Here is a 26,796-nt window from a genome sequence, read left to right as displayed (position 1 = left end):
AAAAACAAGATCATCTTGGCAAGTCCCAATAACAAGATCGTGAACACCTCCTTGAGATTAAATGGATCAGATTAACTAATTAATCCCACAACCAAAATCCTTGGCGTCACCCTGGACTGAAGCCTGACGTTTGAAGATCACACTAATGCTCAAGTCAAAAAATGCTTTCTCACTCTATGGAAACTTCGCACCATTAAACAATACTTCGATTTCTTTTCCTTTCGACTGCTGGTTCAATCCCTGATCTTAAGTACCTTAGACTACTGCAATATTATATACTTGGTATCTTTCAAATAAACCATCAAATGACTGAGTCATCCAAAATGCTGCAGTCCATCTCATTTATGGCCTCAATTAATCAGACCATGTAAGCCCATATTACAAAAAACTACACTGGCTGGCTGTGGAAGAAAGGGTCATTTTTAAGTTTGCTTGCCTTTGCTTCAAAACCATGACAGGTTCATCCCCATCCTATCTGTCTCACCAATTCGAATTCCCAGGCACAACTAATACACGCAGTACCTACTTGTTCGCTTTTCCATCCCTAAAGGGCTGCATTTACAAGAGATACCTCGATAGAACACTATCATTCCAAGCAGGCAAATGGAGCAAATGTTTAACCAACTTCATCTCAAATGCACTTTTGTAGCAAACGTTTAGGAAGTCAATAAAAACTTACCTCTTTGACAAATTTCTCTGACTCCACTTCAACCTGATGTACTTCCAAAACACTTCCAGATAAACCTGACTAAACTTAGCATGCCAATGTAATTTCAAAAGTTCTCTGTAAAGTTGCTGTCTGTATAGTCTCTTCCCTTATAAACCGCTTAGAACTGCTTGTGGTATGGCGGTATATAAAAATAAAGTTATGTAAAGATGCACAGCATTTAGTCAACACTAATGTCTATTAGAACAGGCTAAGCTTTAGGAAAAGTGCCCCTAAGCACATATGTGCGCACACACTACCTTCAGTTTTCCATTACTGCCAGGTCCTAGCCTCTGTTGGAAACTGAGATACTGGGCTTGGAAATTTGATGTGACACAGTATGGCAATTTCTATGTTCTTATAATTTTCTAATAATCCCTACCATTTTATTTGTATTTTGGAAGGCATAGTACACTTAACAGTCCTAATCCAAATAACTTTACTGAGCCAGTTCATTCTTTATCCTCCTCTAAACCTTTGCTTATGGTTTGAAAATTCTTACAATCTATAAATTTGACATCCAAAGAGGATTGGCCATCAGAAAAAAAGTGATAATGCCTCAATATACGAGAGGCAGGTTTCAAAGCCACACCTTTAAGAGGCTATAAACCAGATGGAGAAGGGCCAAAGGTGTGTACTGAAATGATGTGTTTGAAATTGACAGCTGTTATATGCCTCCCCTTGTCCTTCTTCTGGTTGGTAATTATATTGGTCCTCTTTTACTAATTTGTGGTAGATGTTTCTACCACAGCCTAGAGTTATCAATGCTCCAATGCTGCTGCTGCTACTACTAATCACTTATATAGCACTGAAAGGTGTAAGCAGAACTGTACATTTTAACATTTATAGATGGTCCCTGCTCGGAAGAGCTTACCATCTAACTTGGACAGATATGACATATAGGGTTGTGGATGCAGAACCCAAGATGAGAGGAGTTAGGAGTCAAAAGCATTCTCAGAGAGGTGAGCTTTTAACTGGGCCTTGAACACTACCCGAGACGGAACCTGCTGTAGGGATTCAGGCAACTTGTTCAAAGCATATGGTGCAGCAAGGCAGAAGGGACGGAGTCTGGCGTTGAAGAAAAGGGCACAGATAGGAGGGACCAGCTGAGCTAACAAGGGGGGATCAGAGAGGGAGATAACTTAAGATAGTTTCAGTGCGTGCATTTGTAGATAAGAGGAGTTTGCACTTCATTCAGAAACAGATGGGAAGCCAATGAAGTGACTTTAGGAGAGGGGTAATGCATATAGAGGCTCTCCCGGAATACAAGTAGTGCAGCCAAATTCTGCACAGATTAGAGGGGAGCAAGTTAGCTAAACAGAAGGCCTGAGAGTAGCAAGTTGCAGTAGTCTAAGCATAAGGTGATGACAGCATGGATACATGTTGTGGTAGTGTACTCAGAGAGGGTTGGATTTTGGTAATAATATAAAGGAAGAAGCAGCAAGCTTTAGCGATATGTCAAAGATGACCCCGAGATTACGAGCAGACAAAATAGGATGAGGGTTGTCCACAGCTATGGAGAATGAGGGAAGCAGAGAGGTGGGTTTAGGCAGGAAGATGAGCAGCTCTGTTCTAGCCATATTCAGTTTTAGATGGTGGTAAGACATCCAGATGGCAATGTCAGACAGACAGGCTGAGCCTCTGGTCTGGGTTGCAGTAGAGATATTTGGCACAAAGGAGGTAGATCTGGGAGTAGTAAGCATAGAGGTGATACTGGAAGCCATGGGAGATCAGCACTCCAAGTGAGAATTCCTATGAGCATCAGAGCAGTGTTGGCGCATTTAGGGCTCTGGGTGCGGTAGACACCTCTATCATAGCTTAGTAAAAGAGAGCCATTGTAATTTTTTATTCTTTTAATTTGAGATACTGTAACCTATGTAATTAGATATTCTTGTATTTCCATTGTGTTATTTCATTGTTTTGTGTTTTTACTATCCATCATTTGTAAACCACCACAAAATTTAACACACAAACATCATGCTGAAATATATTAACAGAAAATGAAACCAAGACTTTATATATTTTATTTTCCTTAGGTACAAAAAGAAGACAGTCCACATTAATAGGGAGAAAAATGGAAGTCAAAGGCAAAAATAACCTGCTTATAAATACTGTATAGCTGATTTCTAATAAACTGTCACCTGAACTCAAAGCTGATAGAGAATTAAATTTAAGCTATGCAACTTCTACATCAATAAGTAATCACTCGAGATGTGTTGAACGTAAACATAACTAAACATCTTGAAAATTTGATCAGGCACTTGGAATTAAAAACAAAAAAACCCTCTCACTTCCACTGCTAGTGCTTTAGTTTTCACCTGAAAAAAATTCTCCACAATTATGTGATTTTAGCCACTTCAGGAAATACTGCATATTTTGACCACAAAACTAGGGATTAAGCTCTTACCTTGCTAATATCGTTTCTAGTAGATAGGTGCATCATTCTGGACAGATGGGTAATATCCCAGTACTCACAAGCCATGCAGAAAGAATCTACTCCGGTTTTTGAATCCCTCCCACTTCACCAGAGGACTCTGCTGCTCCCTTCAGTTTGTTACAAAGCAGGTGATAGACCCTTCTAGAAATACATGTGAAGGAGAGGTATGGGGAAACTCTCCAAAGTACAAGTCTGTATTGCTCTGAAATATAACAAACATGTTAAACATTGAACAAGCAAAACAGCAAAACAATCATGCCAAACAGAAACATTGAGCTCAAATAATACGCCAAAGTATCCAAGTAATAGACTAATCTTCATACCATCAATAGTCCGACTGGCATCCAACTGTCAAGTTTGGATACTAACATTCTGAATGGCACACCTATCTACTAGAAAAGATATCCTAAATCTCTTTTTCTAGTGCACTAGGTGTATCATTCTGGATGTACAGAAGAAGTACTAGAAATCTAGGGTGGGACCACTGCACTGGCTCGTAACACTGAGGACCCAAAGGCAGAGTCCCTCCCTTGCCGCTACATCCACTCTCTAAAACTTGGAAAATGTATGTAGAGTGGACCTAGTCATTGCTGTACAAATATCAGAAGAACGGGGCTGTTTCCCACATACAATATATGCTGACAAAATGGCCCTATGGATCCATTTGGAAATTGTGGCCTTAGAAGCCGGTGCACTATATCTAGCTAGATTTGTAAGCACAAAAAGATGGTCAGATAGCCTGAACTTGTTAGTGACCTCAAAATATCAGAGAAGTACTTTTTAACGTCCAACTTCTTCAGAATCTGGTCCTTTTTCTAGGAACCTGTGAACTGGAACACCGGTAATCTGACTTCCTGACTTGACATGGAACGCCAAAACAACCTTCAGCAAAAATGGTGCGCAGAGACTCCAGCTTCAGTAAATTTGAGGAAAGGTTCTCTACAAGAAAGGGCCTGTAACTCAGAGCCTTCTCACTGAAGTAATGGCCACCATTTAGCATCAGATCCATCAAGGACACTTCTTTCAGTGGCTCGTATGAAGCCTGGCGGAGCCCCTGCAAAACTATATTAAGATCAGAAGAGAATGGAGGTTTTACCGGGGGTCTGATACACAGTGCACCTTTAGGAATCTGGATAAGATGCCAGCACAGTTCTTTAGTCTCAAGCCCTAAAACAAGAGTCCTTCTACTCGTACTCTTAAGAAACACCAGAGTCCCTTGTCAAGGCCAGCCTGGATGACAGTTGCAGTGTGCCCCCCAGCCGAACAGTCTGGCATTTATTGTCATGATTACCCAGGAAGCTATGTAGAGGGGTATGCCACTGGCTAACGACTGAGGACGGAGCTACCAGGTGATACTGGCCCAGGTTTCTGGGGTCCGTATTTGCAGGGGATCCGACTGAGGGAACCAGTGCAATAATGCATTTTGGAGAGGACACATGTGAGCTTTCACCCAGGGAACTACGTCTATTATGGTCGCCATGGAGCCAACCACTTGGAACTAGTGCCATATGGACACAGCCAGCTTGGCTAGCAAGTTCGTTATCAGAGCACAAAGCTTCTGTCTGTGTGCCTCTGGAAGATAAAGACACAGCTGGCTGCTGTGGTGAACAAGACATCCAGGTATTCCAGGAACTGCAATGGAGTCAGATGGCTCATTTGATAATTTACTATCCAACCCAGGTTCTGCAGAACTCGGACCATATTAGCCACAGCTTGCTCTCCTTTGGTGAACCATGGAGCTCTGATCAACCAGTCATCCAGGTATGGATGAACCTGTAAGCCCATCTTGAGCAGCCACCACCACCATCACCTTGGAGAACATGTGAGGTGCTATTGTCAGCACAAATGTAAGGGCCGAGAACTGGTAATGGTTTTCCAGAACATGAAGCTTCAGGAACTTTCTGTGGGCTGGAAATATGGGAATATGCAAATAGGTCTGTGTCAGATCCAAACAGGCTAGGAACTCAGTGCAACTGCCACTATGACAGATCAAACTGTCTCCATACAAAAGCACAGACCTTTGAGCGCTGCATTGACATAAAATCCAGAATGGGTCTCCAATTGCTTTTAAGTTGGATGCCAGTTGGACTGTATGGGCATGAAGAATAATTACTGGCATACTTTGGGATACTGCTTGAGCTCCATTATGGCTTAGATTAGCATGCTTATTGATCTATTTAATTCTTGATGTTCATTTGTTTGTTATATTTCAGAGCTGTACAGTCTTGTTAGTTGGGGAGTCGTATCCCTACTTCACCTAGGTTTTCGAAAGGGCACTTGCCTGCTTGGGAACTAACTGTAAGGGCATCAGAGCCCCCTGAAGGACACAGAAAAAATCTGGAGTGGATTCCTTCTGCAGGGAAATTACCTACTTGTCCAAATGACACACCTATTGAACTAGAAATCGTATTTGTTGAAGCAACATACGGACATAAAATTGATTTAAGAAACAGAAAAAAGTATATAAAAATATGAAATCACAATAGACTTCAAAGAACTAGGTAAGAAAGTAAAGAATAATCATACTGGGGGACAGATCTTAGCAAGGATACTAGCAAGATGTTTTAGGGCCAGCACATTTCCTTCTGCTCCACTGGAAATGACCTGTATCAAGTTATCACCAATTTTTATTCAGAACTACTCACTCAGAGGTTCCCTCTCCCCAACACACATTTTGAAAACCTGGCTGCAACCTAGTCAATCATTTAGCAAAGCTCCTTGTTCCAGCTCCAAATCACAGAACCCTGTGGTACATATACTCTGGATGTTATTAGTAGATAAGAGATAGCTAAACATCCCACTCTTCCTACAGCATCCCCAACCTGGTAAGCAAAAGCCAGGTCTAGGTATTTTGAATGAGGGCACATAGCATTACTGCAGATCTGCGAGACCACTCCAACCAGAATTTTATATGAAACTCAATCACATAATTCAATAGTGAACACTAAATAAATTTTACCCAAAATTCAGAGCTGCCTTGTAACTGTGCTACTCATCTTAACTTGCTGCATGCTCTCAGTTCGCCGGTGAAATATCTAGAATTTATTTCATCCAGATTCAGTCAACGGAGGATAATCATCATTGAGCATCAGCAAAGTTTCAACCAAGAGATGGCAGAGAAATACAAATCTGTGTTCCAAACAAGATAAAATACTTTGCCTTACTATCTTATATAATAAAATGCTAAGCGTGCATGCGCACTCCTGCCTGCGTGTTCCGTAGGCCAGTGGCAGGCAGGAGAGTACATGGGCACCTACAACGGTCCTCTCAAGAGCCTCACCAGCACTCCAGCACTGTAGCTGACGAACTCACAGCCACACCTAAGCGCCAGTTCTTCTATGGCAGCTAGCGTAGTGAGGGGCCGGGACTTAGGAGAGCAGGCCCGGGATTCGGCCGGCCCCAGCCAGGCAAGACCCCCCTTCCCCACCGCACCCAGGCCCCGGTGGTCCCTGCCGGCAGGAGGAGGACTTTGAGGGAGCCGGCTGTCAGCGGAGGGCAGACGCGGGCCCCGGACGGACTTGCTCCAGCTCGCGCCACCTTTCTTTTCTTTTTCTCCGTCCCCTTCAGTCCCTCTAAGCTGCACAAGCTGTACAATCCTGTCCCTTAAACTCCCTGGCCTAAGTTATTTTAATTTGAAATCCACCGCCGCCGCAGCTCCTCTCTCATCTTCCGACATAATATAAGTGCAGCTCATAAGAGGAGCCGCGGCGGCGGCTTTGAAAACGGCTCCCTTAGTTCTTTGCTGGATTTTTTTTTTAAGTTTAAAGCTGCCGCCGTGGCTCCTCTCACGATCCCGGCCTGTGTCGGAGAAGGCTTCCGATGCAGGCGGGATCGTGAGAGGAGCTGCGTCGGCATTTTTAAACTTAAAAAAAAAAATCCAGCCAAGAACTAAGGGAACCATTTTATCTGCATGCTTCTACGAAGGAACAGGGGAGGGGGAGGGAAATGCTGATGCACAGGGAGCAGGCAGGCATGGCAAGCAGGGGGAGATGGAAAGGGGCTGCTTTGGGGGGAGGGGTGTGCTGGGGGCACACAGCAATCATGGGCAAGGGACCATGGAGCAGGCAGGCATGGCTCAACAAGGGGAGAGGGAAAGGGGGCTGCTTTGGGGGGAGGGGTTTGCTGGGCCAGACAGCCATCATAGGGGGGGAAACAGAAGGGGGCCACGGAGCAGGCAGGCATGGCACAAGAGGGGGCAGGGGCATTGGGAAACGGGGCTGCTTTGGGGGGAAGGGTGTGCTGGGGCCACACACCAATCATGGGGGGGAACAGATGGGGGCCAAGGAGCAGGCAGACATGGCACGACAGGGGGAGAGTGAAAGGGGGCTGCTTTGGGGGGAGGGGTGTGTTGGGGCAGACAGCAATCAAGGCGGGGAACAGAAGGGGGCCACAGAGAGATAGGCAGGCATGGTGCAACAGAGAAATACAGGCAGGCAGGGGGCAAGGGAGAGACACAGACAGACAGCATCCAAGCATAGAGAGAGAAAGGAAAAAAAAAACCAAGTCGTCTACTCTAGCACCCGTTAATGTAACGGGCTTAAACACTAGTCCACTATATTCTTGTTAAACTATGCCAACCAGACTTCCCATAGATGAGAACAAATTGGAAACTAACTAGTGCCATCTGATCTCTAGTAAGCAAGACCCGAAAGCTGGATGTCTAACTACAGACCAGTATCTAGATTACCAGTTGTGGCCAAGACTGAGTACTGGGTCTCATCAGTTTCCCAGTATTTGGAGGATCATAAGCTGCTGGATCTAGCACAATCAGTGCTTTTCCCAGGTTTCAGCACAGAGATGCTTTTTGTCTTGTTGCTAATATGAGGTGGCTCCTGCAACAAGGGGTGTCACTTTTGATTCAGTAAATCATCCTAAATTATACCTGGATTGGGAAGGGAGAGAGCAAACACTTCGGTATCTATTTTTTTAGATCGCATTCGCATGTAGTAGTGGAAAGAGGCAAATTATCTAATGCTTGACGCTTGCTGTAGGGAGTGCTTCAGAGTCTCTATCTGCAATATAAATGAGGGATGATTCATAAGTCATAGCAACTATTTTGTTCTCACTCAAAAATTTGTTAGCATTGAAAATCTAATATATACATTTGAAAGTGTGACATGTTTGACATCTTTGTCAGACAATGTCCTGCCATGTCATGTTTGTCATCACTTTTATAAATACACTTTAATATGTATGTAAACTTGTAATCCTCTCTGAGTTCTCCTGGGAAGACAGGATATAAAACCAAATAAACAAATATTATTCCCTTACATGGATTACCATTACAGGATGAATCTGATTTAAGCTGTATTATTTGGTCTAATATTTGAGTGGTAGATTTCAAAATGTGTTCCACCTTGAGCATTATACCTGAGCCAGTTAAAGGAACTGGAAATCTCCCATGTTAAATTTTTTAGGTTGTAAGAGAAAAAGTCCTTTTTCTTTTTTGAGGATGACTGGAATGATTTAGCTCTGGAATTAAGGGGACTTTAGGATTGCCTAGGTTTAAAACTGAAACTTCAGCTACTTATAAAAAGGCTCACTGATCCATCTTTAAAAGTGATATTTTAAAAATGCTGATTTTGGCCCAGTTTAGTGTCATACGCTGTCAGTTTACACATTAGATGTACATAATCTAGACGGCAGAGTAAGTATTGCCGCTCAGGTACCTTTGTGGATCGCCAGTGTTTTTCCAAAGCCAGACGAGCCACAGTGCAAATAAACAAAGCTAAACAATTATCCAAAGGGGTATAACCCGGCATGGGAACATTAAGTAGAAAGTATTCTTTCAACATAGGACAGTGTTTCTTAGTAATGTGAACTATCAATTGACCCACCATATTCCAATAGGGCTTTAGCAAAGGACACAACCACCATATATGTTCAAAAGACCGCCAAACCTCTACAGGACCTCCAACATAGATTCTCATGCTGATCATAAATCTAGTTAGCCATTCATTTTGTTAGTTGAGTTGTTTTTCTTCACCGCTACCACTGTGGGAACCCCTAGACCTTTTTTGCCTCACTGTTGAGTCTTTTAAGGATCATAAATCTGAGACAAGCGTTGGGGAGTCATATACCATTGGTAATACATTTTGTAGCCATTTTCAATTAAGGAGGCGGCAAGTGGAATAGAAAAAAGAAATTTGTATAATGTTAACATGCAGGATCCCCCCCCCCTTCTCCAGCTCCCATCGGTCCTTATAACAATTGTCAGGATCCTCTCGAGCAAGCAGAGCCCCATATAAACATGAAATTCCCCCATCCCACCCCCCTCCTCCGCAGCACTTGTTCCAACTTAGTTTCCTCCAAGCTAAGATCCCAAAAAGCATGAAAGAGCCTTAATTGCAAGAAAGCGCATCCATAGGGGACAGGCCATATTCTTCTTGCAGATACTCAAAAGATAGCATCTTCCTCTCCTGCCAAAGCTGCCCGGCTGTACGAAGCCCTTGCCTGAACCCATTGGAAGTGGACAAGGTCCTTGCTTCCCGGACCAAAGCCCTCCAATAAAGAGATAGAAGTCTAGACAAAAAAACTTGTACTCTGGAAACATTTTCTTGCACAGAGAATACCAGGTTTGCAAGATCACCCTCAAAAATGGATTTTCAATATCGAAGTTGAGCCCACAATATTGCTATGGGGGACCATGGTAACCTCCAAAGAGAAATATCTGGGGCAAAGGCTTGCTCTAAATATATCCATGGACGATCTATATACCCTACCATGCTGCCACTTCTTGTATCAAAGCAACCAGATAATAAAGAAAGAAATTAGGAACTCCCATCTCTCCCTTCTGCTTTGCTTGAAATAGAATTGCCCACTGAGGCGGCTTATATCTCCAGATATAAGCAATTAGAACAGAAGGCACTCAGCTCGCTTAAATATTAAAGAAAGAGGCAATAATATATCGCTGACTCCAATATATATGGTCTATAAACCATATATCTTCATACCTCATTCGCTCCAATAATTTTTAGAGCGAATGAGGTATGAAGATATATGGTTTATGGTCCAGATAAAAGCAAACACTTTTCGGGATAACCGTTGAAAAAATACTCTGGGAATTGCAATAGGCAAGGCCATGAAGTAATATAGTGATTTAAGCAATATTAGCATTTTTGCTCTATATATTTATTCCTTATATTTGTACTCATTTGCACTTTTAAAAGAAGCAATATCAATGTTTAAATTAAAAGGCAGCAGAAATCCTGCTCATCAATTTTTTAAACTAATGAATTTTAGATTTAGACCACCACAGGCTTTGTTTTCTGGTAACAATTGTCTTTATTCTGTAATGTACTCTATGCCATAAACTCATAAGGAATTGGCTCCAGCAGTTCTGGCTCTTTACCCTGTGTTCTCACAAAGTGGGCTCCTCTGGGAGCTGCAGGCTGCAAAGAAAAGAAAAGGACAAAATCTGCTAGTCACAATCCAATAATCAACACAGAATGAAATCCACTTGGCTTTTGTAATGTACTAGCTATATATGTGATTCAAACCCCAAGGCACAAAGTAATGAACTTGAATTGATCAAAATATTAAGATTTATTACTGCATGCTATAACTGGTTTGTTTTTGCTCTCAGAACCGGTGAAATAATATAATCATCTTAACTTCTTGTGAAGTAATCTTAGGAGAAGTTCATCACTGAGCATTGCTAACCTATACAACTTTACCTCAACTTTAAAACTGTCACAATTTACATGGGCTTTAAACATATTTAATTAACACAATCCAAATAGCATCCTAGCATGTATTAACTATGAATAAATGATGCCTTGGTATGTGTTCCAGGGCCTGTTTCATTCCAGTAGCCCTTATAGTAACAGTTTACTAACCATTAGTAAATGGCCACCATAACATTTTATTTTAGTGTTCTAAAAATCTGAGGTTATAATAGGATGTACACTGTACCAAGAACCATACATTTTTTTTGCAATCCTGTCCCATTTTGGATAAAAAGCTGAAATATTAGCTATTGAAGGGAATAGGAAACATTACCTGTCGTTTCAGCTCAATCCAGGTGCCATTTTCCTTAGCCTCTTTTTTCTTTCTCTCATTCTCCTTCACCCGTTTCAGGAAGCTGTGCCTGCTCTTTGAGTGCTTAATATGCTCAATACGCACATTAATTCTCTTTGCAAGAATCTTACCTCTGTGAAAAAAATAAATAAATATGAGACCCCTACTACCTTTTAACATAGACACAAGCATAGTCTAAACAGAAGTTTGTCACTCAACAGCATGGCTTCCATAGAATGAGTATACTCTATTCCACAACTAAAGATCCCGACCATTTTTTAATGCCTTTCCCCATCAGTGCTTCTTCTAGATTAATTTTTAAAATGCCATTAAAAATCCTTCTCTACTTCTCTTCTACACTATTACAGCTAAGAATGAAGGTATTTATTTCAACTAATTGTAGGTAGGAAGAAAGTTTAGCCAAACGTATTCTAGCTTCCAATCTAGTGCATTTTGGGTTTTTAAAACATATTTATCATCTTAACTAGTATTTTATGTCAAATTTGTTTTACTGAAAACAAATAAACATGCAAGTCAAACATACAATAAGTCCAAGTAGTCTAACAGAAATAATATGAATAACTCCAAAAATGCCCAACCCCCAGTTCTACTCTCCCTCCACCAATACTGGAGCACTAGGAATGAACTAGAAGAAAAGACATTACATATAGGAAAACATTAACAGCAAGGTTATCAAGAGCACAGACTTCAAAGGTCAGCGCAAATCAACCATAACCTCTAAACACCATCTGTTCCCAGATATGAAATATATAACATACACAGCACTCCCCTTTGCTCTGACTCCAACCCTCCATCCCCAACTAGATGACCAGGTTACCCATTCCATAAGTGAAATTTTTGGGGCAGTACTGGATTTCTGCCAACCTCATCATGGTGCATTATGGGCCCTGCAGCACTGATTTCAATGGATAGAACCATGGATTACAAATACACTACTTTGAGATGCAATTTTAAAACCAAGACTGGCCAAAAGATCTCCCTTGTGGAATGGGTAACCTGGTCTACTTAGCCCCCCCCCCCCAATCTCCTACAGAAAACTAAGTACAAAGGGGAAAAATGACAAAAGAAAGAGAGCTATACTGTTATACTCCCTCAAGCTGAAACATACTTCTCCAATCTATACCCCATACCTTCCCGGATACCCACCTTCCTTCTCACGCCCAACTCCCCCCCCCCCCCAAAAAAAAAAAAAAAAAAAAAAAATCAAACTATTGCCATGAAAATACAAACAGTCACAGTCACCCTGACTGGTATACTCCATGGACTACAAGGAATTCAGAAAAATGCTTCTAGCTCTCTTAACTAGTATTTTATTCAGAAAGAAAATAGGCCGGGCCACAACATGTTATAAATTAATGCTACTGGGGCAGCCTGATTTTGTTGAGCGACTGCAAAAATGGGAGATTTTAAAGCTCCAGTTCAAGATGTAAATAAAGATTGCATGCAATTTTAGTTTTCTTCATTTTAGTTGGTTGTTACTTCCATGCACGTCTGAGCGTGAACTGTGTATTCTAATAAACCACACACCCACAATACTTTTGAAGTCCATTGCTACAATCTAATTGACACCTAAAATTGCACAGAATACCCACATCTCCTATGGCGATAGCACAGGTATACATTTTAAATATATATCAGGGCTGCATTTTAATTGCAATTAAAGGTATTTTATTTATTTTCCCCCAATTGCAGTTCCTTGCAACTCACTTAACCCTCCACTGCCCACAATCATAAAGAGTTGTAGTGGTTACAAGAAATAAAATACCTTTAATTGTGCGATCACATAATCACAATTACAAATTTAAATCTAAATACAAATCTAAATAAAGAACAAAAAGTAATGAAAAGAAATACAAATTGACAAATTAAACATCTAAAACAGCATATAGAATAGCTATAAACTGCCTTAAAGATTTCAAAGCCTACTTCAGAAATGTAGCCCTATTATCTATCTATCTATAAAACAGCTACAATAATCCTAACATATATGGTAATCAAAAACCATTTATACTTAATTAAGAATCATTTAAGAACATACCATTTAATTTACTTATTATAGAACACTACCACCATCCAAATGAAAAGGACAGTTTAAAATCTACATCATCTAATGTAAAGCAATAAAGAATTTAAAAGGTTATGGAAAAGGACATCACTACTCATTCACTGACTCAATTGGCCCATATCAGCACACTACACTGCATATCAACAATCCTACACTGCATGATCTAATACAATTGTGGTGCTTAGAGAATTCCAAAGGAATAGGTCAAAGAATGTCTTTGCAGTAAAATTTATAACTCATTCAGAACTAATGTCAGCCACCCTTCTAAAATCCTGAATTATTAAAAAACGGTAATAGCTGTGAAAAAAATGGACCGATGCTCAACTACTGTGTTCCCTGAAATCCAGAACTGATTTAATATTTTTTTGCAGCACTCCCAAAACACACAATCACCATATGTACTGTTTATATGAAGAGAGGATTAAAGTTCTTAAAAGGTCTCCAGATCTTCTCTATAACAGAACTGTTTCCCCAGACAGGACACAAGTCAAATATAAAATTTGCTTGGGTTTTTATAAGGATGATTGTTGTTCCCCCACTTGAATGACCATTACAGACATGGAAACTGACCAAATGGCAAAGTGGCAGGGGATCTCTATTTACTCTAAATCATGCTCATACGAGTTAAATATTCATCAGCACTTACTTAACCTGTTTGTTTACAATGATGCCCACAGCATGCTGTGTTACATTATAGACCCTACCAGTCTTGCCATGGTAACATTTATGGGGCATGCCTTTTTGAATTGTACCCGTACCCTGGAAAACAAAAACATGGTAAAAAGAAAATTATTATGTGCTGCTCTTTTTATTTCACCCCATTTTAGGTTAACTGTAGCAATATCACACAACGGCACATTATTAAATGAATGAAAGAAAAAAAAAAAAAAGAGAGAGACTACAAATGACCTTTTACCGCCACAGGCAAAGTATTCAAGCCTAGGCTTCCATCACCATGACCTAAATTCTACCATGACCATTAATTCAAATTGTGTTTGTGACCGAATCTCCTTTCCTATGACAGCTAAAAGAAATACAGCAAGATTTAATAACGCTTGCATTGCCATTTCTTTTATTACATACTGGAAAGCCATATTGTTGCACAAAATTACACACCCTGAGGTTTGGTAGAGGACAAACCATTGTACATAGACATCACATTTTAGCATATGAAAATCAACACAAAGAATTGAATTGGTTATGCAGTAACAAGCCTTTAGCTCACTTAACATTTCAGAAATATACATGTAGTCACCCCTATGTGCTAGCCAGATTCACTACCAATTTTGCTTTCCGAGGCTGCACATAAGCCTCCAAAAGAATGAAGCATGAAAGGGAACCATTTTGTATTATATATTCAGTGTCTGCACTGTTGAATAGCTGAACTAACTTTGACCTCTTTCAAGTGATGGTCTCAAGGGCAGGGGAACTCCTTTAAAAAGCTAACAAACATGAGCTATTAATAACAAAAATCAATAAATGCATGGAATTCTCTGATCTCTACACTCCTGTGTCTTCTGGAGATCCTGGGGAACCTATAAGCTTTGAAGCTAGAGTCAAAAAGATTGTGTAGTTATTGCCTGAAGGGTTATTACTGTACAGCTGCACAAATATAAAGCAGAAGTACTGCTGAATAACTGAACTTGTCTCTTACAAGTGAATTTCAAGAGCAGGGACACAAAGGGGGGGGGGGGGGGTTAAAACCTAAATTTGGCCTGCTCTGTTCTCCCACTCACTGATAATCAGCTTTTCTTATATAGATTACTTCCAGAGCAACACCTATTTCTGCTTATTGACCAATTCAACTCTTGATTCCATTGGCTGAGAACTAGTCTGAACCCTCTCACAAACAGCTATTAATAGACCTATTTAAAATCTGACATTGCTTTTGATATTTAAAACATTTCTATACAACCTAAAGAACTCTTTTACAAGGGATGTTTCTCAGTTAGACAAAAGAGTTAATATCCCTCTTTGTAACCCAAGTCTGGCCTAAGTGTTAGGTGGTTTGCCCTCACTATGCTGATTTGTACCTGTTAAAAACACAGGTCCCTCAATTCCTACCGGCACCTAGAAACTAAGGACCATCTTGAACCTCAGAATCTGCTTCTTATATAAATGGATTTTTTTTTTAAAGTATGAACTGCCCAATTACATCAGCCCCCCCCCCAACCTGGCCAGTCAGAATCCCCTGTATCTGTGCTTCCCAAATGTTCTATCCACTATGTCACCATTTTAACACTTAAAACTTCACACAGAATCAATAGTGGAAACAGAAAAATAAATAAAAGGTAAACAGTAGCCCTTTATTTGGCATTGTAGCCCAGAAGTAACACGTGTCTTCTATGGCTCTTATGGGAGATCTGCATCGCCAAATGCCTGTTACGTAGCACTGTTGCTCTCGTTCAACATAAGTTACATAAAATAACCATTTCACCATATGCAAATTTTTAAAGAACTTGTACCAAAATCACAAATCTTAAATTCTAAAATTTATGCCAAAAAAAACCAAAACAACCCAGTACAAGATAAATAGTCTGAAAGACTATTTACTAGGGTTGAGCAAAAATTAAAATTCTTCCTTTTTGCATTAATAAAAATGGATCTACAGATTTGACCATTCCGGTCTACTCTCAATGCTTGTAAAATTTACTAATTTTAAATCTATGAAACAATGATAAGAGAAAAATCATCACCGAGCTCCAACACTGTCAAGAATATATGCTCTAATACACCAGCTAATAAGCTCAGGATTTAGATTACTTGCAAAAGCCAAGCATCTAATTTTATAACTTCACCATAAGTAAGAACAGGTTAAAATGTTGTTACTAAAATCACTATCCAAATCTAAAAATCTAATTCACATAGGCAAGCACAAACCTTGAATGCAGAGACTGGATAACTACATTTATTTGGATTTTGCTCACACCCTTTTCAGTAGTAGCTCAAGGTGAGTTATATTCAGATAAACTAGTATTTCCCTGTCACTGGAGGGCTCAATCTAATTTTGTATCTGAAGCAATGGAGGGTTAAGTGACTTGCCTAAGATCACAAGGAGAAGCAGACCGCTCCAAGAAGAGAAAGAGAAACCCTTCTGTGCTTGACATGCAAAGTTTGCTCAGGTTGACAGCAGCCTCTGCTAAAAAGAGTCAACTCTTAAAACGTCATGTCTTAAAAACAAACCAAACCTTCCCAAGTATTCTAATTATTCAGAAACAAGAGAAATGTCCAATATGCAATGCTGGACACTACCCAGCTGACACGGTATTTCTGAAAGTTTTTGCCTAAAATTTATACACATAAAAGTACCCCCTTCCCACAGACACACAAAAAGCCAGAAAATGTAGTCTTGTACGCGATTGTTGAAAAATATCACTTGTTGGAAACCCCAGTGTTTTTAGGCTCCCAGAGTAAGCAAGCGTTTTATATAAGATCCAGCAGTATTTGGTATTACAATATGAAGCTGTAAATTTGAAAGTACCTTGATGTCCACAATATCACCTTTCTTGTAGATACGCATGTAGGTTGACAGTGCAACAACTCCTATAATGAAAAAATCCAACACCACTGAATTGCATGTAAATCTGTTACTGAGAAACAGGTTTATTTACAATGGATAATATTCACACGTTTAAAACAACTTGTTCTTCACTTTAGATATACGGCCTCTTTTACAAAGCCGCACGGCAATGGTCCCGAAGCCCTTTAAATCTCTATGGGCTTCGGGGCCATTAGCACAGAGCAGCCGCTAGCACGGCTTCGTAAAAGAGGCAGATAGTCTATGGAGACTACTATAATCTATGAGAAAGGTAGAAACTTTGGCAATAACAAAAATATTTAGTTACAGAAATTTTAATTTTGTCTATTGTTTCTTCTGTTCATACTTGTTAATGTTGCATTTTACATCCCTCATCCACTTTCACTTATTTTCCTTTTCTTTCCAAAATTCAGCCTCTTCCCCTATCATCTTCTTCTTTACAGATGTTCTTTCCCTTCCTAGCCTGTCTCCTCTCTCCAGCTACAATACCCTTTTATTCCTACACCCCCCCCCGTCACTCTGTCTTTAATGCAAGAATAGCTGCTCTATTTGGCTTTGACCCAGTAACAACCACAAACCACCACTAGATAAGAACATTTTTAAAACATAAATAGAATTATGATCAATTTTAAAATCACACACTCCTGGTGTCGAGAGATTTCAATGCTTTTGGTGGGCAATCTGGAGGAGCATGTTCCAATTGCAGCATGTAGCCTGTCCAGACTAAGAATCCACTGCTCCAAGGTTCAAAGAAGCCACCATACTTGGGGAAAAATTCACTCTTCCTCTGAAAGGTCTTCTGAGATAGCTACAGGAACTGTTTATTCCCTGTTCTGACTGGGAAGCTAGCTAGCTAGCTGGAGCTTCTGGGCCCTCTGCTACCTTGGGTGGGAATGAGAACCCTGGTTATTTTGGGTAGATTAAGAGAGAGAATAACTATACATTGAGGAGTAGGGTACTCCATTGCCCTCTGCCAGAATACCTCCTGTATGTGGAGACTGAGCCAGAAGTAGGCTGGGACAGTGACAATGGTTTCAGAACATTTCTTAATAAAGTCTCCTATGTCTTCCACCTTGTCACCAAAAAGATCATCTCCCAGACAGTGCACCTTTCTATATGCCTCCTCTTTAGCTACTAGCTGAGAGAGCTTTTCTGCCTTTTCCCTGAGAGAAAACATCTGCAAACTTTGCCACACTACACACAATGTTCCACAAGTGCTTGCAAAATACTATACAGGAGACATAGTATTATTCTGATATAATTTTTCCCCAAAAGCTCCAAGATTCAGGCCTCCCTCCCCAGGGGCAATAAGGAGCAATTCTTGGAACTCTTAGCTCTTTTGGAAGTGGTTTCAACCACCAAGGAATGATGAGGAAGCTGAAGCTTCTGGAATCACAGAGCCTTCTGGACTCTATTATTTTTGTTCAATGGCTGTATGGGGGGAGGGGGAGTAGATCCCTGGGTCCTCTCACTGCTTCATCTGTACCAGCTTGAGGATTCTGTGCATTGGCACCATCAAAGCTTCCTATAGAGGAGGATCCAACTGAAGGATGTCTGACTTGGCCCTAGCCCAGACTTGGGCAACTCCAGTCCTCAAGGGCCGGAATCCAATAGGGTTTTCAGGATTTACCCAATGAATATACATGAGATCTATTTGCATGCACTGCTTTCAATGCATATTCATTGGGGAAATCCTGAAAACCCAATTGGATTCTGGCCCTCGAGGACCAGAGTTGCCCACCCCTGCCCTAGGCTCTTCCTCAAATCTTCAATTCAAATGAGATGGACTAACACATCTCCCTGATAAAATGAAAATGGGATAGCTTCTACAGAGGCAATTTTCTCCTTTCATGGGGAAGGGAAGGATTCTGAGGGAAAACTAAGGTATCCCTCCTCTGAGGTGCCCTCCAGTACCTTCCCAGAGACCCAGGAGCAGTCAACATCAGACTCATGGCTGCTGAGTCTCATGAGAACTCAGGGAAGCCATTCAGCGAGCAGCTTAGCGCCGGGCAGGAGTGAGGAAAGGTCGCTCATGCCTGGTACACCGCTGGGCCACGAGAACTCAAGGCTGCCATTCAGGGAGGGGCTCAGTGCAGAGCAGGAGTATATAAATCTCATTCCTGCCCAGTACACTGCTGGACCACCAGTGATTCAAAAAGGTATGCAGGAGGATGCGGGAGATGTAAAAAAAAAAAATTGGCAGAGCTGGCCGGGCAGGAGAATGGAAGGATCCCTCCTATTTTGGCCAACCCCACCAGGCCACACGGCAGGCCCGGTGAAGACCTGCAACAAGTCCAAGAGGGGGCGGGTGAGTGATGACCTGAATATAAGCTAAGACCCCCATTTTTGGGCCATTGTTTTGGTCCAAAAATATTGGTTTATATTCGAGTATATACAGTACTCCTGCTGCAAGAACCAACTAGCAACCAAAAAATAAGTTACTAGCAGGCTTTTTAAAAATTATCATCATCATTGTGACACTCAGTCTTGTATAAAGAACTTTAGAGCTGTCCTTTTAAGAATCCCAAGAGATACAAAACCATATTAAAGTGGCACTTACCATGTTTGCGAAAGGGTCTGGAGAACATATAACGTGTTCCTCTCCGCTTTCCCTTAGTGTTCGTCATGCTGGCGACTTACTACTAAAAATTTACAAAAAAAATGTATTACTAATTCTTAAAATTGATCAAGGTTATTTTCTGATCTTTACAAGGTTACATGGAAACACGATGCATAGTTTTGAAGAATGTTCAGCATGTCATGATGGCACAAACAACCAGAAGGCTTTATATGCTTCACTTAGGGTTAGGACTGACCCAATAATAAGTTATATCAAAGAGATAGTCCTGTGATTTTTGTATAGTTTGTTGTGGATCATGTGATAGTCTGTACAGGCAGGGCTCAACCGGAGAACTCCACCAATGGAGAAATGCCAGGCAAGTTGAACAGGGCCACTGGACTTCAACAGCAGTAACACATTTGAATGACAAAGTTGCTAGAGAGCCCAAGTTCCATCAGATAGAGATTGGTAAAGCATACACACTATCTATAGACCCCAATATTGGACCGCTGTAAAACCCAAACAAAAAAGAAGTCCAATGTGCAATATCATTTGTAAAATTTATAAATATAGAAAATATCTTCAGATGTTTTCACCCAAAACAGACCCAATGGCAATAGGACCTCAAGGCGATAACTCAATTTTCTTTCATCAAGTAATTCTAGGTGTGGCACATCACCATATAATGCTCTCATTTGAGCCCGTGCCAAAATTATTGATTGTGAACATAGAATTTAAATTTTGTTACACTGGCTAAGTCACTAAACTTCCAATCAAAATAAGTCAACTTATCTGAAGTACCAGCATCTAAAGAATGACTGCTCCTCCTTTGAGTGCCTGCTGTGAAACTGATATGATTGGTGCTAATGACCCTGAGCAACAAGAAGCCCGAAGAGCTACAGGTAGGCAGTGGTGCCTTTGAAGTGTTGGAGTGGCAGCTAGAAGGCTAACAGATCTGAATAGCACAGCTAGTAAAGAGATCAGGCCATGGCATTCAAATAGACTGCAGCACGAAGGAAAAGATCTAATCAGAGTGGATGTGGCAGGGAGCCAAGGATACCTGCCAGCAACCAAGGTGGGATCACATCAAGCATATGAAAAATGTGCCTCATTGCACAGAATGGGAGACTGGATAGACCTCAGGTCTTTATCTGCCATCATTTACTATGTTACTATGTAAGCTTTAACAATAACTTTGAAAAACAGATTATATATTCCATTCACCCTGACTTAGCAGCAAGATCCATTACTGTTACGGGGTCCATGCAAAAAGCTTGCACAGAGCCATGCACTGATGGCTTAGTACATGACTTATTCAAGCTAAATGCTCCTCAATACAGTAAACTAATGGTACGCAAATTATCACCATGTTAAGTGTGTGCTTTCAGAAAACAACTAGCACACACCGCAGAGGTAAATACATGCCCATTTGCTGCTGATGAGCAAAAATAAAATGTCCCACTTACAGCACATGGGCACGTGACTAGCCCACCCCCCCCCCCACAAAAATCCCTGGTAGTTCTGGGGGTTCTCCCAGTTTGAACCCCCAGAAAGGATTCCACATACCCGAATCCCTGCAGTCTCCCCTATACCACCCAAGCAATTCCTGTTATCCTCCTCCTCCCTGAGGCTCCCTTGGTACCTCTAGACAGCAAGGATATGTCCCAGGGATGTTTGAGCAACCGGGGGGGGGGGGGGGCAAGGGACCAATGCAAAATGCCTGGTTATAGAGGCACAAAGGCTGCGACTCGGAACAATCGCGCTGGGACTCCCTCTCTTCTTTCCCCAGGCCACGTTGTTTGACCCCCTTAAAAGTAACACACAACTGCCTTCCCTACAGCTGTCTCCACCCCGGGTTCCAACATTACAAGGTAACCCCCGCATCCACCCCGGCTCCCTCCTATATTAAAGTAGAACGTACAGTGTATTTTCGATTAATTACCCCTTTACACGGAGCCGATTTTACCAGCACCTTACTTACAAGATGGCGGGTCCCTGCGAAAAGGAAGCACGCAAGCCCCCACCCGACCTTACTTGGGAAGTAAAGGACTGGCTAACTGGGTGCCTGACTGTAAAACTCGAAAACGACTTCGAGACCAAGAGAAGGGGAAAAGCATACAACCGTTTATCATCCACAGACAGGAATTGAGAATAGGTACTGACAGATACCTTCATAACATAGTCTCTCTTTAAGTTTCGGATGCGAGCTGGCGATTGAAACGACAGCCTCGATGGGGGAGGAGGGGGTCCTAAGAGCGTCTACGCGCATGCAAGGGAGGCGGAATGACGTCATAGAGGAGCGTAGATATTGCCGTGGAGAGGGAGGGTCATTTGAAGTGGCGTGAGATTAGACGTTTTTATTGTGTTCTGGGGGAGATCTAGGAAATAGTTCTTCATAGTTTGGGACAGAAATTCATTTAAATGGTGAAAATGCTATATCTTTGTCCTAATATTCGTTAATAATCAATGCTCTTCTTTCTTCGCGTCCAGAGGGACAAAGCAAGGATGTCCCCTTTCCTCTTTACTGTACTATCTAATCATGTAAAAACTCTAACCATAGTAGCCATCAAAAAAAATCCACTGATAACTTGTTTCACTATAGGTAATTATTTATGCCTTTAAATTTCCCTTTATGTAGTTGATCTTTAAATTATTCCTCCAAATTAAACTTTTTTCCATTTCTATTTATAAAATAAATTGGTAAAAAATTGAATATCTATATTCCTTCATAAAAAAGACCCACGATCTTATATCTGTCAAACTTCTCCTTCAAAACCCAATTATCCTTTATTAAATACCTTGCTATATTGTTAGGCTGTACCTTCCTGAAGCCATCTCAGAAATAGTGATTCTATCAAAGTGGTCTTTATATTTTAAGTTGGTGGGGCAGATTGGAATCATTTATTAATTGGCTTCCATTGGAAATCCAAGCCACCACAATAGAGGGCTCTTTTTATCAAGCCGCGCTAGTAGGTTTAACGCGTGCAACTTTTCATCACGCGTTAATCCTCGCGCTGGCCAAAAACTACTGCCTGCTCAAGCACGTCCGGCAGTTTAGCGCACGCTATTACGTGTGTTAAACCACTAGCACGGCTTGATAAAAGGAGCCCAGAGTTAGCAGACATCCAGGAAAACCTGGAAATGTCCTTTTTTTTTTTTTTTTTTTTAGGACTGTCCAGGTGCCTGGACGGTCTTTGCAAAACCTGGCAGTTTGTCTGGGGTTTGGTTTACCCTGATGAGTTCCAGCTGCATCTGAGGGGTTTCTGAGCATGTGAGGATGACATCACACACATCTGCACATGCTCAAAGCCTTCCAGACACAAAGGTCGGAGAAGAAGAGATAAGGCTTGCTGGGGTTGGAATGGGGTGGTGTTGGAGGCAGAACTGGGTGGCAATGGAGGTAGAATTTTGGGCCATGTGGCCAGGTTTTTTCTTCTTAAAATATGGTAACAGTACCCTACACCAGAATATTGAAATTATAGCCAGCCCCCGATTTACAGACACCTGACTTAAGTACGAATCATACTTAAGAATGCGGTCGTGGCTTCATTACATTTTGCTGAGCACTATTTCCAGTGGCATAGACTCCTACACTTCTCCTGTAGCAGATTCAGGAATGATGTATGGCCACTTTAAGAACAGTGTGTGGTTGTGCATGCTGTACCTTAGAGGGAACATTGGTAAGGACAGTTGGCTATTTTGTCAGCTGGGAGCAGAGGTAAGCAGCAAGAATCTTAAAATCTACAAGTTTTGAGTTACATACAATCCGACTTAAGGACAGCTTTAAAAATGTAACTCGTTCTTAACCTGGGGACTGCCTGTATCGCAAACTGTGCCGCAGCAGCAGATTCCAGGTGTGCCCCAACGAGACACCGGTAAGGAGGAGAGGTGCCGGCTGACTGCTTTTAGGGCATGTTCTCGCGGCGGAGGCACATCCTGTAGGCAGTCAGCTGGCAACAACGACTCCTCCTCGCTGGCAACTCTCCTGCTCCAGGATCCCCCACCGAAGTGGCATTGATGTGATGATGTCATACATGCATGTAACATCATTGCATTGACATCCAGCTGGGACACGGGGTTTAGTGTGCCACTGGCTGAAAAGTTTGTGGGACACTAATCTAAGCAATCTGGAAATGTCAACTTCCTTAATTTTGCAAATTACCACTTTGCTTTTATTTTATGTAAAGTCTCTTGATCAGTGGTCTTCACTAATTTTTCAGCTGGGGCCCTTTGGATCCAAATGAGCTGAAGGAGAGCCACCAAATATTTTCTCACATAGGGGACCATAGTTTAAGACATCCATCCTTACTAGTCTACATCTCTCTCAAAAGCCAGTGTTGTATAGTAACTAAGTTGTTAGGTGCCATCAACTCATGTTCAAGTCTTAGCGACTTGATGAATTACAGGTCTAAAAAGAAATTGGTTTTGTGCTAGTCCAATAAGGTCCTCCAGCATCATCCCCATGGTTGTTTTCAATGTGTCCAGCCATCTGCAGGTCACCTTATTTGCCTGGTTCCATCAATCTTCCCAAACATGATGTCCTTCTTCAGTGATCTCTATCTTCTGACAGTGTGACCAAAATATGACAATCGTAACTTCATCATTTGGACTTCAAGTGACATAGCCAGTTTGATCTTTTCCATAATGGATTTGTTAATCCTTAAAGGCGATCCACAGCATGCATAAAATCCTTCTACTACACCAAAGCTCAAAAGAGTCTTTCTTTTCTTATGTCTTGTTTCCGTATTGTCCAGCTTTTGCATCTGTAATTGACTACTGAGAAAATGAGGGCATGAACAAGTCTAATCTTCATTTGGAGTGTTATTTCCCTGCCTTCATTGAAGAGCTACCTACCAAGTGCTATTCTGGGGAGTATTTTTTCCTTGCTAGTTGCTTTTTTGTTTACAAAAGAGCCAGGTGATTGAAATCCTTTACAAATTCCTATGAGCATTACATAATACATAACATAACTTTATTCTATACCGCCACAATCAGATGATTTCTAGGCAATTTACACCGAAGAGAGCTGGACAATCAGCGAAGTACAAAATACAAATAGCAAAAGTGCAACATATTTCATAAGAATAGTCAGAGTAAAAGGGGGGGGGGAATCTTTACATTTGAAGATTTTTCATTGGCCTTACCCATGTCAGAACTTCATGAAGGTTGTAAGCAAGTAAGAAGAAAATAAGTGATAGTAACTCCAGTAATAATACAGCCACCTCCTGGAAAGAAACAAATAAATAATTCACACAGGCACAATGAAGTATGAGGTAAAAAGAAAGATTTATTTACAGTTTAGTAGACAAATGCAGACATTATATTTTACAGGAGGTGGGACACGGCAGGAAGAAAATTTCACCTGTGGCTGGCAGAACAGTCTTTCTCAATTGCTGCTGCCTGCCATTCAATGACTCCAGACAAGTAGAGGAGGAGGGGCGCAATTGGAAGGGAGGGGAATATGCTGGATCTCACGAGCTGTTGGCACCGGGCTCCCCCTCAGAAGCCAGGCCTGGGGGAATTTTATCCCTTGCCCCTTCTCAATGGCATTGGGAAGCCCTACAATCAAGGGTACATCTCCATGATCACTTTTGTTCCTGGCATTCTTTGAATCCTAGGTGATGCTCTACACTTCTGGGTATGGGTTTCTAATTTATAGGAGTTTGTGTCTTTATCACTCTGGGGGGTTTGGATCACATAGCACTCTGGAAGATCTTAACTAAAGGAAGCTCAGTAAATCATTACATGAACCTTTCTGCACATATTTTATCCTTACAGAGGTAAAGCACCACTTACAAAAGCATGTGTGTTTTTTTTAATGTGCTGCTGTCAAGTATAGCTTAGAGGTCATTAACACTTCTTAGAAGCTAAGTCCTAGTTTTTTTCTACACTATTACTGAAATAATAAATAAATGAATCTTTATGAAAAGTTATAAAATTATTCCTTGCACAGTGATTGGGCAGTGGATTTGGTTATAGGAGCTTTTGATCAACCAGATTACACATTTCTCAGTGCATGGGAATGTCACAGGACATATAACAGAGTTCACATATTAAGAAAAATTATTTTATGAGATTAGTCTTTTCTCTTTATATTACGATTATTTTTACTAATCTCTTACTTACAATAATATTTGAAGCTTCCCTACACATCCCCATTTTTGGATACCTGAATTCCTGACAGACTCCCTGTGTGTGAGAATAATAGCAAGGTACCCAGAATGATGTGGCCATAACTTCACAATTTTGCAATTTTGATTTGGTGGTTGCATTGCTCACCTGCTCTTTTCAGCATCAGCACTGATATCTATGAATGGAAGTAGGGTTTTAATTATCATTTTTGACGGGTATTTGGGGAAGTGCCATGACTGATCACCTTGGATTTGATACACCACCTAATTAGACGACAAAATACCACTTCAGTCGCTTCAGGGAGCATATTTGTCTCTGTGAGGAGAGGTCTATACATACAGTACTTCTAAACCAGGACGAGGCCAAAAGTTTTCCTCTTGAAACTAGTTATTAAGAGTTTCTGGGAATTTGAGGAACTCTTGGGTCTCTACAGGAGTAAACATCACCAATAAGTTCATTGTGCTTTAGGACCTGGGGGAAGCACGTACTGCCGTAGGACCCAGGAAAAAGTGTGAGTTGCACCTGCGCAGTTCGCCTGTCGGTGAGTGAGAGCGTGCGTGCGGCTCTGCTCTCTTCTTCCTTCGCTGTGATTGGGTGGAAGATGGCGTTGGGCGGATGGAAATCCTAATGACAGTCTCCAGAATCGCTTCTATTTGTACCATGGTAAGTGCAGCGGCGACTCTGGGGCGAGGGAGAGGCTCGAGCCGGGAAGGGCTCGGGGGCTGCGGCTCCGGGCTGCTCTCGCTTCCTCCCAGTTCAGTCCCTAGTGCAGTAAGGCCTAGTACTGCCCAGCCTCCGATCTCCTGCTTTTCTGTCTGCCCTCCCGGGCTGGGCTGCAGGAACCGTTCTTTGCAGGCTGATTGCAGTAATTTGACCTGGGCATAGCAAACGAAGTGTAATAATGGGGTTGGTGTAATGCATTATTGATGCAATCCGGAGCTGTTGTGAACGGAGACTTAGAATGTGGAATCAGCAAATCGCGTTGCACTTTAAGGTTGCAGATGATTTTCCAGCAAAACTGAGATTAACACTATACTTACTACCATTACTACTTATCATTTCTATAGCGCTGAAAGGTGTATGCAACATTCAATAGACGATTCCTGTACGCAGCTTCTTGTACATTTAACATTCAATAGATGGCCCCTACTCAGAAGACAGGACATCTCATGGTTGGGGAGTTTCTAGCACAAGGAATGATAGTATGGGTATAAGTATTTGGATGTCCAGAGTAGTTTCAAGTTTATTCATGGCTTGATATACCAACTATCTGGACGGTTTACAATGTTAGAAATTAGAAAGGTCTAATATAATTTTT

At 41.4% G+C, this 26,796-nt stretch overlaps 2 protein-coding genes and 1 non-coding gene across 3 annotated transcripts in view; 1 reads left to right on the top strand and 2 right to left on the bottom strand.

Annotated features, from left to right (window-relative positions):
- Window positions 1-10,403: 10,403 nt before the first annotated feature.
- On the bottom strand, window positions 10,404-21,405 carry RPL21 (ribosomal protein L21). The gene is made up of 6 exons (XM_033949926.1): window positions 21,328-21,405; window positions 19,347-19,428; window positions 16,730-16,791; window positions 13,895-14,007; window positions 11,145-11,295; window positions 10,404-10,534 (listed from the first exon to the last, which is right to left on the bottom strand). The coding sequence occupies exons 2-6, from the start codon at window positions 19,411-19,413 to the stop codon at window positions 10,445-10,447; spliced, it is 483 nt and encodes a 160-aa protein (XP_033805817.1). The 5' UTR covers window positions 19,414-19,428; window positions 21,328-21,405; the 3' UTR covers window positions 10,404-10,444.
- Window positions 13,710-13,843, bottom strand: LOC117363232. The gene has a single exon (XR_004540006.1). It is a non-coding gene; the product is annotated as a small nucleolar RNA SNORA27 (small nucleolar RNA).
- Window positions 21,406-25,954: 4,549 nt separating the features above from the next.
- LOC117362100 (ubiquitin carboxyl-terminal hydrolase 12-B) overlaps window positions 25,955-26,796 on the top strand; it is a 121,764-nt gene continuing 120,922 nt past the window's right edge. Inside the window, exon 1 of the mRNA XM_033947913.1 lies at window positions 25,955-26,141. Within this exon, the coding sequence (XP_033803804.1) occupies window positions 26,094-26,141 (48 nt within the window). The 5' untranslated portion in view covers window positions 25,955-26,093. The remainder of the gene's footprint in view (window positions 26,142-26,796) is intronic.

Source organism: Geotrypetes seraphini, chromosome 6, assembly GCF_902459505.1.
Source record: "Geotrypetes seraphini chromosome 6, aGeoSer1.1, whole genome shotgun sequence".
Lineage (NCBI taxonomy): Eukaryota > Metazoa > Chordata > Amphibia > Gymnophiona > Dermophiidae > Geotrypetes > Geotrypetes seraphini.
The sequence above is the reverse complement of the archived record's forward strand: the minus strand, read 5'-3'. Positions and strand labels throughout refer to the sequence as shown.

Bases quoted from the DNA above. Each gene is read 5' to 3' on its own strand.
- RPL21 (XM_033949926.1), bottom strand. From the start codon at position 19,413: ATGACGAACACTAAGGGAAAGCGGAGAGGAACACGTTATATGTTCTCC. The intron at 14,008-16,729 runs GTACTTTCAAAT...TTTGTTTTCCAG, and splicing joins GTGATATTGTGGACATCAAG to GGTACGGGTACAATTCAAAA. The intron at 11,296-13,894 runs GTAAGTGCTGAT...TTTTTTTCACAG, and splicing joins ATTGTAAACAAACAGGTTAA to AGGTAAGATTCTTGCAAAGA.